General features: G+C 38.8%; 1 protein-coding gene across 2 annotated transcripts; it reads right to left on the bottom strand.

Annotated features, from left to right (window-relative positions):
• Positions 1-5342: 5342 nt before the first annotated feature.
• LOC110923307 lies at positions 5343-9937 on the bottom strand. 2 transcript variants are annotated; one of them, XM_022167441.2, is made up of 4 exons: positions 8418-9937; positions 8196-8289; positions 6077-6472; positions 5343-5672 (listed from the first exon to the last, which is right to left on the bottom strand). In XM_022167441.2, exons 1-4 carry the CDS (start codon positions 8447-8449, stop codon positions 5634-5636), a joined length of 561 nt encoding a protein of 186 aa, XP_022023133.2. In that variant the 5' UTR covers positions 8450-9937; the 3' UTR covers positions 5343-5633. The 2 variants fall into 2 exon arrangements, with proteins under 2 accessions (XP_022023133.2, XP_035842556.1); XM_035986663.1 differs by having other exon boundaries at positions 5344-5672; positions 6077-6436.
• Between the last annotated feature and the right edge of the window lie 4512 nt (positions 9938-14449).

The raw sequence follows: 14449 nt of genomic DNA, 5'->3' as shown, positions 1-14449 counted from the left end.
CTACCCCCTGATCGGAATTCTTCCTACAATAATAGCTACCACACCAGGCATAAAGGCTCGCCTTTTTGAGGCATTATATTGGTAGGAAATGCAGATCGCCTGTTTGTTGGGCGGAAGTAGGAGAGGTCTCTACATTGTCGGGACCAAGAGATTGTTTTCCAGACAACGGACAATGTTGTCCAGATCCGGGGAACGTCTCAAGGCTTGCCCGCGATAGGCAGAAGACTACGGTGGATCCAAGCGTAAGGATTTTCACTTCGAAGTGGGTGAAAGGTATACTTAAGGATATCGCGCCTGGAAGGGGTGATGCGTTTCGGCAAGAAGGGCAAGCTTGGTCCCGAGATACATAGGGCCTTTTTGAGGTCATTGAACGAGTCGGACTCAGTTGCCTATAAACTGAACTTGCCTGAAGAGCTCAATGGAATTCACAATGTGTTCCACATCTGCAATCTCAAAAGTGCTTCGCCGACGAGTCGTTGTGATTCCACACACAGATGTGCATATAGATGAGAGCTTAAAGTTTATAGAAAAACCCTTGTCGATTGAAGATCGACAGGTGAAGAAGCTTCGCAGAAAGCACGTACCAATTGTAAAAGTCAAATGGGATGCTCGTTAGAGGTCCTGAATATACGTGGGAAGTCGAGCTACAATGAAAGAAAAATACCCTATTTATTTGAGTGAATCTCGGGTCGAGATTTATTTTAAGGGGGTGAGGATGTAACACCTCGAATTTTTGTGTCCAATGATGTGTTAAACACGTGTCATTTGTTTACACGTGGCATCTATAATAAATAAAGGACTAATTTTGACAAACCTTGAAAGTATATAAATTCGAGGGTTATAAATGTCAACAAGGGTAAATATACTGTATAGTATCCCTAAATAATGCTTAAACCTTCAAACGAATAAATTATAGATCGTACAAAAACAAAACGCGGAAGAAAGTGAGAGATTACAAACTACAGGGGTTAACTGTGTCAACATGTTTAATAATACCTCTGAGTGACCCTTTAACGTTCCAAAGACTTGTAACGGTATTATACCCTCACTAAAATAATATATATGAATTTCGCGAAGTTTCGATATGAAACGAGAAAGTTACGATCGAATTCGTAGAAGAAGGGTTAAAAGCGTCAATAATGAAAGTTAAGGCTTTCTAAATAATTAATAAATAAACCGGGGACTTTATAATGCGGGTAAATAACACGAGGCCCCTATCGGTAAATAACCGAGGGCCAAACCGCAAAGTTACCCCTTCAAAATCGAAAGGTCAGGTAAATCATTACGAAAGATTTCGTTATTAATGGCTGGATTCTGCAATCATTGCAAAAGGATTTGAAAATCCTGAAATCTTAACCTCACGCGACCCGCGTGAAGGTTAAGCTTAAGTTGAGGCGGGCCGCGAGCCACCTCAATTACGCATCTGATTTATCAAACTCAGGCGACCCGCATTAAAATGCATGGGAACTCCCATGCGGGCCGCGTAAAGTGCCCAGATGCAGAAACTTTGTAGTTTCTTGCCTTTTGGAGCTTTTGAACGATCAAACACCAATTAATGGAGCATGGGCGCCCCCTACACGACCCATAACCCTTAGGGACACCTACCCATCATCTCTGGACTATTGTGGTAGTTGTAATGATCATAGGGGCTTGTTCTTGGCTATAAATAGCACCTTTATGTGCATAACATTCACAACAACTCAAACACACATCTCTGGCCATTCTAAAGGCTCCCAAGTGTTTCTTCTCTGCTCCATATTCAAGTACTAACTTCTGTAAGTTACCTTGATCATCCATAGTTCAGTTTATGCTTAGTTTTTAGCTAAAAACCAAACCGTCGTAACTACGGTTTGACTTTACAATAAATCAGTAATGGTTCAGTCGTATGACGGATCAAAAATGGTTAGGAGTTGGTATTTATGTGGGTAATAAACCTCTAAAATGGTTCCCCCTGATCACCACTCTAACTATGTCAAATGTCGAGTCAAACGTGCGGTTAAAAAGTCAACAGAAAGCTATTTTAGCGATTTAAGCAAAATCTGTAATGTACAAGTTATGGAACCTGTTTTGATAATCATAAAACATGATATTAAGTATATAAACTTGTTTGCGCTCGTTTGAATCGATCATTTACTATATAGAACCGGTTCGGAGCCGAATGTCGCAAAAGTTTGACTTTTGCTTTGACTTCAGTTCTGACCCGTTTTAGTGAGGTATAAATATACCTTAGGACTCTCTTAGGACCAGGTCACATGTTGGTATATGCCTCTGTGGTCGGTTCATGAGTTATCCGAGTCTTTTACGTATTTCCGTCATTCGCCTAAAAGTTGACCGTAACGGCCTTTTAAAATTAAAACGAGTATTTCGGACACGTGAACGGACCAAAACCTTACTTATTAAATTATAAGCATGTCCTTAAAGTTTCACGTCAATCCGAGGTCTAGAATGAGAGTTATGCTAAAAGGCGCACTTTTAAGAAAGTTTTGTAAATAACGGCGCAATTAGCATAACGCCCATCTAACCCAAGTTTTCGCCACCAAAACTTTTACCCACTGTGGTAAAATAATATTTTGGGAATTTTAAAGATTTTTAATAAATTTTACCTTGCTCATAACCTGCGGTTATGGCTACGGTTCGGTTAATACCGAATATGCCCTTTTTGGCCAAAACGGGAGTTCTACGAGGTCTTTTGACCCGATTCCAGTTGCCACTGATTTTAAATAATAAATAAAGTATTTTAAGCTTTATAAGCTGGTCGGGAAACTCAGATTTCCTGTAGAACTCGAAAAGCCCTTTTAAAGTCTTTAAAATGACCGAAAAGCCCCTACGGGGCATAATATAAACTTAGACTCGTTACGGGCATTACGGAAGGTATCCTACTGATACCAAAATACTTTTAAGGCATATTGACTTAGGAAATAAGCGTACGACTCTCATAGTTAACCGTTTCGCCTATTTGCGCACACGGTACGGCTCATGGAACTAGTTTCCGTGCAACAGCCGATATGGGTCAAATTATATTATTTGAACCCCAAAATCCAGAGTATGAACTATAAACCCATATAAAACAAGTCACTGAACTTGTTGGGTCCAAATCATACTCCATTCTCGGTTTTCGCCTTTTCGTGCGAATTAACCATATCTATATATATCGGAATCAACCGGTTTAAGCTACGGCTAATATAAGGACCGTTAGGATTCTAAGAGGTTAATTAAGACCTTCGTTCCAGATTAGGAGCCCCAGTAAAAGCTATCGGTGACTTGATCTTAATTAAGGATTATACTTGCAAAGGTAAATACTTTTGACTTATTTCCCCTATATGGGCTTGGGTTACGGTATACTAATACCGCTTGATTGAGCATTATATAATTCCATCGCTTAGGTGGTTAATTGATTAAATATGATCGGCTCATTTAAACAGTTTTGTTGCTTATAAGCCTTTGGGGGGTTTAATGACCGTTGTCCCGGATATCCTTGGCATCATTTTACGAAATGGCCACGACCATCGACATCCCGGTGTAGGCGTACACCCGGTATAAAGTGTCGACATTAAAATTAAAAGACGTAGCCGTTGGTTTCTGTACTACGGTTTTACGCAAACGTGGTGTGTCTATAAATCTTTAACCCGGCACGACCCGGGCTACTGAACGCATAAAAGAACATGTAAAACGTTCACAAGATCATTATGAATTTTCCCAAGTTATAAAAGAGTTTGTGCCTTGTGCATTCAAATCAATTTTAATAAACATTTTCAAATGTGTCAGTTGAATGTATTTACCAGTGTAAACTGACGTATTTTCCCCAAAAAGATTAAGTGCAGGTACCTAAACGTAATTGGCTGGTATTAGCTCCCTAGCGTCGGGATAAGTCTCGCAAGCTTGATTGCAGTATCTAATGGAACAATACTTTATCTTTATTTACGATCCACTGTGGATATTCAACTTCTGTAATACATTGATATTATCACCAGAGGTTGAAGTTATATATATTTATCTTTTGCTTCCGCTGTGCATTATATAATTGTGTGGTTTGACTATATTGTTGCCAACATCGTCACGGTAATCCCCCACCGGGCCCACCGGTGAGACACGTGGAAATCGGGGTGTGACAGTCAACTTTCGGCAAAAGAGTATGATCAGACTGTACTTTCTCTACCAACTCAGATTTTCAAATAAAATATGCCCAAAATGGCAAATCTTATCCAGAAAGTCCGGTCACCGGAACACACCGGAATTTGGTCGGAAATCACCAAATTTCTTAAACACAAGTTTTAAGTTACCCAACCCGCTTTTTAACACACCCGGTTGGTTTAGAACACGTTTTTATGTTTATAAAAGCAAGAAAACCACCAAAAACGGGTACTAATCCAAGTGACCAAACACACCAAGACCTTGAACAAACCCGGTTTTTAACAAGGTAAAGAGCCTTAGCTCTGATACCACTTGTAGGTCCCTCGGAGGATGAGGTTCAACCTTAACCTTGTTATACTAACACACTAGCAAGTGCGGAATCCAAGCTAGTATGCAAACCGAGTTGAAACAAGCACAAACACAACACACAAAGTTCACCGATTAACACCACTTGTATTAATACGAATGAAAGGTTCCGGTTACAAGCTCAATGTTTACAAATCAGTTTTGCAAACTCTCTAAGTGTGTGTGTTCTTGACAGAATGCTCTCCTATCTCTCGAGTGTCTATCTTTCTGTCTATGTGCATCTATCTTCTAGTGAACACACTGCATGGGTATTTATACCCAAACACAGCAAGTCTGGTCGAAGGATCAGGATGACTGATCGAAAGATCATCTTTCGATCAGACTGCTATCGAAGGATTCACAGGGACCTCGAAGGATGATCTATCGAGGTCCATCAATTATCCATCGAAGCATATCTTTCGAGGTCATCGAAGGATAGAAGCAATCCTTCGATGTTCCAACCTTCGACACAGACATTGTACAACCATATACTAACTGTTTGGCCAAGTCAAACCAGGAGGACGGTTGACTTGGTCAAACTTACAAGACTAACATGGACATCGTTTTACATCATGACCGAATACAGACAAAGTACAGACACAAGTGCACCAACACAGATAATGAAACTCCATACAAAACCATAACTGCATAAGTAGAAAGAAAATTATGTTGTCATCCATAACTACAAAGCGTGGTTTAGTGCAAAATAACAAAGAAGATATGGGGATATAGTATCATCCAACAGATTTAACGATAATGTGATTGTGATCAAACTCCGACTGGCCATGCAACCCCAAAGGTGAAGGTATCCTTCAGTACATATTCGGATGGTATAGAACTTTTAATATTACATTACATTACAATAATAATTAATCAAGAACACGAACAATGATTGATCACCCAACTGCTTTATTGCTTGTGAACTGAAATGTGAAAATTACAATCAAACGACTTAAATAAACAAGCAACTTAAACAAACTAACAATCCAAAAAACCCAGACTTGATAGGCCACAAATCAGCAGAAATTTTCAAACTAATTCAAAAACTGAAACGGATAGATCGAAATAGCCAGAGAGATCATGAGCACAAGACTTCCTCAAACTTTAGTTCCACGAGCATGGGAGTATTGAATCACTTTTCAATATATTCGACTTTATTATATGTTCGCCATATATGTGGTAGCTAAGCTCTCCTTCTACAAAGGATTTCAAAAAAAAAAAAAAATTAATAATGTGTGCATGGGTTGTCTTTAAAAAAATGTTTGCATACTAATTTCTGGTTTAAAACAAATAAATCAAAGAAAGTTTAAGAAATAGTTATTCACTTGGTAGTTTGAGCAAAAACTCTACCAAAGTTACAGTTGTACTCTTGTGTATGACATAACAAGTTTTATTAAAAGGATTTTGTTTTTTTTGTTTTTTTGTTTTTTTTTTTTTTTTTTGTAACAGTTAAAAAAGGAGGGTTACCAACATTTTAGTTTTCTGCTGTAGTATCTAGTTTAAGAAACCTTAGAGATGAGCAAGTTTTTGAAGGGTAAAATGTCAACTGGTAAATGAAATTATTAATTATCCCATACAACTAAGAACTAAAACAGCTAACCTGTAATAAACTTTGAATCTGATTAAAATCTTCTTCATAACTTTCTTTTGCGAAAAACGTGGTAAGCTCGATGACCCCTATGAGTTTCTCATCAGCACCTTGATAAGAAAACACAGGCACAACTAACTGACCCAAAATTTGGTCAGGGTCACAGCTTGTCCTTTCAAATGCAACCTTTTTTTGAGCTGCAAGGCCAGCCAAATATTCTTGATCAACCTCAGTATCTGGTCCAACAGAAACTTTTTTCTTGAGGCAGCGGTTCCTGTATTCCCGAAGCCCTCTCCGGTTTCGACTTGAAACAAAAAGTTGATCCGCCACCGTAAGACGCCCCTTGTGGCCACTCTGTTTGTATTCCCAATACTGAAGGGAACAAGATTGTCCTTCGAAATTAAACTTCTGCATGACGTTGTTGATTTTGGATTGCATTGTGGAAAGTTAAAAGAACTTTTGGACTGGATGAACACAAAACTTTTCCGGACTGGGCCAATACTTATAGTAAAGTTCAAAGGCAAAATTGGGGTGCAAATAACTAGCCATCTAAGGGGTTCAAAAATAATTGAAATGATTTGGACCAGGTCACATTTTGAAGGGTTCAATTAACACGTGGACAACATTTTTGTGTATTTTATGCAATTTTCTTGACATATTTGCCAACCAGGTTATCCTTAATCTATACAAATTGACCGTGAAGCAGATTAGTTTTGCTTTATTCAATTTTCTTAACACTTTTGCGTATGTTAAAAATAGTTCTCCATATCTAACATCTATTCTGTCATTATCGGTAGAATTTGTTGTTCTTTTCGTGCTTCTATATAACAATTCAGGATTGGGTAAATTTAAACACTGTTGACAAAGATATTCATTTATTGAACACTAGAATTGCCACCCGCCGTAATGCGGCAGGGGATTTATTAGTTATATATCATGTTAGATGAAAGGCAAATGTTTCTCACATGATCACGAGCCTATGTGTAAAACTGATAAAAAAAATAATTAAGCGCACGTTGCGACAGACCTATCAAACGGGAAAAACAGACGCGCTGCGACGGACATGTCAAACAGGAAAAAAAAATAGATGAAAAAATCGTTAAACCCCGCACGCACGTGTGACGTGTTAACTCGGAAATTTAGAAAGACACGTTAAACGGAGAACATATGAAAGATGAAAATTATATAAGAGACTAAAGTTGAAAGTAAAAAAAAGTATTGAGATTAAATTGTGAAGATGAAAAGCTTTGGGTTGAAAGTAAAAAAAAATTAAAGGGGTTAAATTGCAAAAGATGAAAACTTTTGAAGTAGAAGTGAAAAATCAAATTAATCAAAGGGGTTAAAATACCAAAGATTGAAAGTTTAGACTTAAATTGCCAAAAATTGAAACTTTAAAGTTAAAAAAGAAATCAATTTCAGATTATGAAAATAAAAGAGATAAATAGATTTAGTTAAATTGATGTTTAATATTATTATTATTTAATAAAAGAGATAAATAAAAAATAAAGGTGAGAAATTACCAGAGAATGACACGTATCTAAAAAAGATTTTTATTTATTAGTATAGAAAGATTTATCGAGATTATATTATAATAATGTACTGTAATTTTTTTTAAAAATAAATAGCCTTTAAGTAGCTTTTTATATGTTTTTTTTCTATTCTTTCTATAAAATAATGGTATGAACCTATCAAAAATATGTCATATATCAAATAAATTTATTGAACAACTATATCAAATTAATTTTTAATTCAGTAAATTGCGGTTTTGGTCCCTGTGGTTTAGTGCTTATTGCTATATTTAACAAAATTCAAAAGTTTTGCAATCTACATAACAAGGTTTTTATTTTATTGCAATTTAATTTCACTAGATAACTCCATCCGCATTCATGTTAAATCCAGGTCACATGAGTGGCATGTGGATGGCATTTTGGTAATTAACCATCTTAATTGAAAGTAAACTTGAAAAATCCACTGAGTCATTATAACCTGCCCATCTAGGTACGGATTTAGTGAACCCAAAACTACTGATTTAAGCCTCTAAATCACTCGGGTTATCGGCTTGTTTTCTCTGTATATTATTTACCTAGGTAAGGTAATACTAGTAATTTTTTTTTATGGACCAAAAGCTCACCTCAGTACTAGTACGAGTCTGACACCCTACCGCCTGCAAAACCATCTGCCACACAATTATTAGAGTATCTGGGTGAAGACAACTCTTCACGGATCTGAAAAACATTTGGATGATGTTAATATCCTACTAAAAGAAAACACGAAAGACATAACAAAATATAGATATTATTCAAGCTAAGAGAAAAAGGAATGTGCTTCTAATCGCAAAGGGATGTAGTCTCACGACTTGCGTTCTCTTCCGTATCTAGAGTACATCTTTTCTGGATCCTCATTGGCTACATCAACTAGATGATTTATAATATTTAAGCAACAAAATCAAAATTTTAATAAAGATTACAAATTTCATTATAGCTCTTTTGTAGCATCCATGAGAATGCCTTGCGGAACTCTGAGTACGGGACCCACGTGCCAGCCTGATAATGTATTACATTAAAAGAAGATATGAATATATTTATTTGGGATAAGTTACAATTTTCAAAAAATAAAACCTTACATTATAGATTAAAAACAAGACGTACCTTGATTGTTCACTTTTTTTTTTTTTGTAGTAATTTGTCTATTGCTAATTAGAAGGTTAGAATAAATTACAAATCATGGGTTGGTAGACGGGCAACAAGCTGCGCCGCCACCCCCTTTTGAATTGCAAATCCTACTCGGCTAAACACATAACTATGGCCTACAGACACTGTCGCATGCGCAAGTGCTGCCTTTTGAACCCGCTTCAAGAAACCGGACGCCACAGGGGCAGACAACCAAAGGTATCGAACGCGAAAGGAAGGAAGGCATGTTGATTATCTATGCAGGCCTGCTCGTGCTTGGATATTTTCCCCGCCTCAGCCTTCCGCGTCGCTTGCCCTGGAACAAAACCACTGCCCCTGAAACCGGCAAGAGGCGACACCCCCGTGAGATCAATGCAAGCATGCTTACCCCCGGACCATCCAAAAACCAGCACATCGGCTGGTCGAAGGGAAGACCTCCCCTCCTTCGGGTCCGTTAGGAAATTAACCGGAGCCTCTTTTTTAGCAGCGATACCAGCTCGCTTGAGAACGTCAAACAACACATCTCTAACCAGATCGTGTCTGTACTTGAAGCCAGGAAGCTTTTTGCAGTGAAGGGCATGTTCCCCGAAGCTATCAAGACACACCTTCCGACAAACAGGGCACGGTTCATCCTCAGGGTACAATGGTATCATCAATCGATATTTGAGGACAGACCGATATTCTACTGCCGACATACATTGCCCCAAGCCCTCGATCGGGATAACAGTAAGGAAATCTTGAGCGTGGGGGGCTCGTAAACAATCAAAAACAGCTTTTTGCCGAGGGGATAACCCGAAAACACCATTGATTTCCTTCACGGTTTACCATAAAAAGCACTCGCCAAAATGGTTTGAGGTTCACGGGGGGCGGTGACTTTATTAGCAAAACCGCCAAGGTCAACATCAGGAAGAACGGCTTGTAAACCATCCAACGCAGCCCTAAAGTCCGAATCCAAATCACCCATACAACAAGCTCGCAGAATATGATCTTGAAGTTCCAAAGATTGCACTCTGGAGGCCACGAAGGCAAAAGACGAGACATCCCTCGCCGATAGTAATCCAAGCCCACCCTCTTTGATTGGCAAGGAAGCCAATCGCCATGCATCCCGTCATTATACACCAAATCTGAACTATTGACGTAATCATAACCTGGCCTTAATTTCCTCTGAGATAATTCAGTGTAAACGAGGGTTTTAGAAAGGTGATATGTGTTTCTTTCAATTGAGATGATTCTCCACATGACAGTCATGTGACCTGGATTTAACATGAATGTGGATGTAATTAGTCTAGTGGACTTAAATTGCAACAAAAAAGAAACATCAGTATGTAAATTATAAGACTTTTAGATTTTCTAAAGCTTGGTATGTAAATTGCAAGACTTTTAGATTTTGTAAATATAGCAATAATCATTAAACCATAGAGGCCAAAATTGTAATTTACTCTTTTTTTAATTTTAAAGTCATGTTCAATTAGTTACATTGTAAAATGTGCAAAAAGGTCAAATATTGCTAAGTTAACCCCTATAGGCTTACTTATATATGGTCCCTTCTTTTTGACTGTCTTCCTACCATACCTCTGTAACTAGGGGTATTCTACTAATCGAATTTTAAGTTACCCATGCATCAAATCTAGTTATTTGAATTTAAAGTTTTGAGTTCGTTACTTGAGCTGGTTTTTGTCTAAATTCTCCCCCTCTGTCTGTCCTTAGCATCTTTAACTTTGTTCGTGTTTCTGTTTCCACCTTTTCTTTAATCTCCTTGAAAGTTTTAAATGCTTGATCCTTGGAAGTTAGTAGATACGCCCACTTGTAAAAAGTGCAATCGTCTACAAGTAAGAATATATACTTCTTCCCAGCATGTGTTGGTGGGGAAATAAGACCACACAAATCTCCATAGACTAAATCCAAAGGTTTTAAACATATGAATTTACCCAAAAGTGCGTAAAGCAAAAAGGGATCGAGTATACTCACAGCGGTTGATGGATTGAAGGGAGCGCTTGGGACTAGGGTTAGCCTGAATAGTTCGATAGCATAATGATAAGTGACGCGTAAAACGAAAACAAGTGTTGGTGGGTCGATCAGCTGGTCGATCGGATATTAGTCGGATCGGACAGCTGGTCGTGCGAGTGACAATTTGTTCGGACGACTGTCCGGTCGGATGGCTGTTCGAGTGGATTGTTTCTTCCTTTGGGGAAGGATGTGTTTGTGTATGATGGTTTGACTTTTGAAGTTTTTGTTGTAGCATTTTAAAACATTGAAGTATCTCTACCTTTCAGGTCGGTCGATCGGAAGATCGTTCGATCGGCCGGCAACCCGTTCGGTTGGGCACCTCAGTGAGAACAAGTTCACAGCAGGTTGTCACTCGATCAGACAGCAGTTCGATCGGGTGGCATTCCTAGTGCATTGAACATGTTGAAATTTGTTTAAGTGTTGAAGTTTAATTGTCACATGTTCGAGCGGTTGACCCGATCGGATGGTTGTTCGATCGGACAACAACTCGTTCAACGATCAGACTTCAAATGTTGGTGAATAGTTTAAGTGTGGGACCCAAGATGTAAGTCGTTCGGTTTGGCCAGTCGATCGGATTGGCTGTTCGATCGGACAGCAGTCCGATCGGACGGCACTCCATCCTGGTCGACCTGTTCGTCTTACACTTGGTTGTTTTTGATTGTTTATCGTTTTTATCGAGACGTTTTGATAACGTGTTAAGCAACAGGAACCTTGTCAATACTTGGTACCCCTGATCGGACAGGAATCACCGAACCCGGTCAGTTAACGGTTCAAGACGGTATCCATGTTTAACCTGGAATCGGTGGTCTCTAGGATAGAATCCAGATCTCGAACCAACATAACCACAAGAATGAGTGGTGAGTCGGCACAAGCTCTGATTCTATCGGTTTTGAGTGCATTGAGTGTAAAAGAGTTGAAAGAAAGTTTGAAAACCATCTTTCAATCCTTTTTATTGTGAATATGTTTAGATCTATGAAAGATCTTTGTTAGTTTATGTGGAAATCGGTTAGATCCAAGTTGTTCTTGGTGGATTGAGGCCCAAACATGAAGTTCCTCAAGAACACATGATGACGTCATCCAAGAACATCTTAAATCTGGGTGATTTCACAGTTAAAAGTTGAGATTCAAAAGATAGAAAGGTGTAGGAGTGCGTGTAGATCAAGAAAGTACAAGATTTAGGACGAGATCTTACCGGAATTGAGAGAAATCTGAAGAAAAGTGAGGAGTATGCGCTGGTCGGACATCACTTTACCAAAAGTGGAAAGAATGAAAGTGACAGGAGGTATTTATAGAGTTCCCAAAGAGGAAAGGGCTGGTCGATCGGCCAGGCAGCTCGATCGGACAGCCTGTCCGATCGGACGGTAGTCCGAGCGGACGGCTGATCGATCGGCTGGTTGCCTGATCGATCGGTCGCCTGATTCGAGAGTTCGGTGCGACGAGTTTTGCGGTTTCGATTTCGGTTGCGAGCGTTTCGATGCGATAGAGTTTCCTAGTCAAATTACTTTTAATCCCAACTATTCATATCTCGCGCTATCTCTTCTCCACCAATTATCATACTATATCTACGTACAAGCATCCTTATTTCGTATTCGTTTAGCGTTTACGAATCTATTGTGATTGAGTTCGATTGAGTTCGATTGCGTTTCGATTGATTACCACATATAACATAAGTTAAACATGCACAAGTAACACATAAGGCACACACACACGTATAACAATAACCAAAATGCGAAATTCGAGTTGCGAGCGCGATGTTGATTAGATTAGTTCGACTAGCGTTTAGTTGACTTTATCGCATTGTTACTTCCTATTGTTCGCAGTCGTAAGGCGATTCTTAGCGATAAATATACATTGATTACTGCGATTCTTAACAATTACTCCACATAATACAACTAACGTAAAAAATAAAATAGACTAACTATAAGTCAAAGAAGTCAAAACAGGAATTGAGCAAGGAGAGACAGATTGCAATTAGCAATCTTTTCTTCCTTTGACTTCAATCTTGACTTTGACTTTGACTTTCGAAACACGGGGTGTTAAAAATTAGAGGTGCATAAAATAACCGTTTTCATAACCGAAACCGGACATTAACCATAACCGAAACCGGTTTCTCGATCCAACAAATGATCGTATCTACATTGCTCGACATGTTTGATTTTTTTAAAACGGCTTCTCATTCCAATAAACAATCTCTTCGAATCCTCCTTCATCTCCAAATTCCAACCCCTACATATCCTTTTCCGACTCTGCATTTCCTCTTGATACTCCACTTGACAATCCACAACCTCTTACTGAACCAAACACACCTCCTATCTCCATATCAACCCTCACTCCTCCGCCCTCTCCTACAACTTTCTCGTCCCCATTGTCTTCTAACAATTCTTCATCCCCTCCTAGAACTACAATCTTTGGCCAAATCCCAAACCTTGGGTCCCTTACGGTCCGTCGCCAACATGGCTTTCCAAATCTCTCAATGTTAAACCTGCTTCGTTCACCATTGCCAACCAATCCATGGCCGCGGAATTTCAAGCACATGTCAAAAATGATACATGGACTTTGATTCCTTTAGTCCCTAACACTACTTTTATTGATTGTAAGTGGGTGTACCTGATTAAAAGTGATCAACATGGCGATAGTACAAGATTCAAAACTCACTATGTTGACTTTCGTAAACAACCAGAGATTGACTTCAATGAAAAATTTAGTCCAATTGTCAATGCTACCACTATCCAGGTGTTCTTCTCTCTTTCTGTTACAGAGCAGTGACCTCTTACACAACTTGATGTTTAAAATGCCTTCCTTCATTGCAACCTCGCTGAAACTATTTACTTTCGACAACCACAAGGTTTCACTAATCTGAAACATCTAGATCATATGTGTCTCTTGCGCAAAGCCTTCTATGGTCTTAAACAGGCACCGCACTCTTTGTTTCTTCGCCTCTTCAAGGCTCTACGCAAACTTGGCTTTGAGGGTTCCAAGACAGATTCTTCTTTATTAACTTACAAATGGAACACCACAGTTCCCTACGTTCTGATCTATGTACGTTGATGACATCATATCATTGTTACATGCGGTAACACACTTGCTATTAACCGCGTCATACAACTCCTTAGTCATCCTTCTACTGTCAAAGATCTTGGCTCACTTGACTACTTTCTTGGCCTTGAATTGGTTCCTCCAGGAAAGAATATTTTGCTATCGAAAAAGAAATACATTCTAGATATTCTTCATCGCCATGCCTTTATTGAATGCAAGCTGGTTTGCTCTCCAATGAGCTTATCACCACAAATATCTCTTGGGTATAGCCCGCTCTTGCTTGATCCTATTAAATATCATTAGTTAGTGTGAGCTCTTCGATATGTCAATCTATCCAGACCATACATCACCTTCAAATAAAACTAGTTTTCATCTATAATCTTTTAGTGATACTCAATGGAAAAATCAACATTGTGTGCCTTCTCAGATGCTGACTATTCTAGCTGTCCAAATGACCATTGATCCATGGGGAATTCGCCATATACATAGGCTCCTTGACCGCATGAAAACAAAAAAATGGTTTCTCAGTCATCCATAGGTAGGGTTGAAAACGTTCGTTCATTAAGAAATGAGCATGTTCGTGAGCTGTTCACGAACGCTTACCAAACGAGATTTCTTAATGGTGTTTGTTCATTAACGAAATGAATGTTTTCCAGAACTATTCTCGAACACT

The sequence above is a fragment of the Helianthus annuus genome, chromosome 17, assembly GCF_002127325.2.
Source record: "Helianthus annuus cultivar XRQ/B chromosome 17, HanXRQr2.0-SUNRISE, whole genome shotgun sequence".
NCBI lineage: Eukaryota > Viridiplantae > Streptophyta > Magnoliopsida > Asterales > Asteraceae > Helianthus > Helianthus annuus.
Note: the sequence above shows the minus strand (reverse complement) of the source record. Positions and strands in the feature narration are given on the sequence as shown.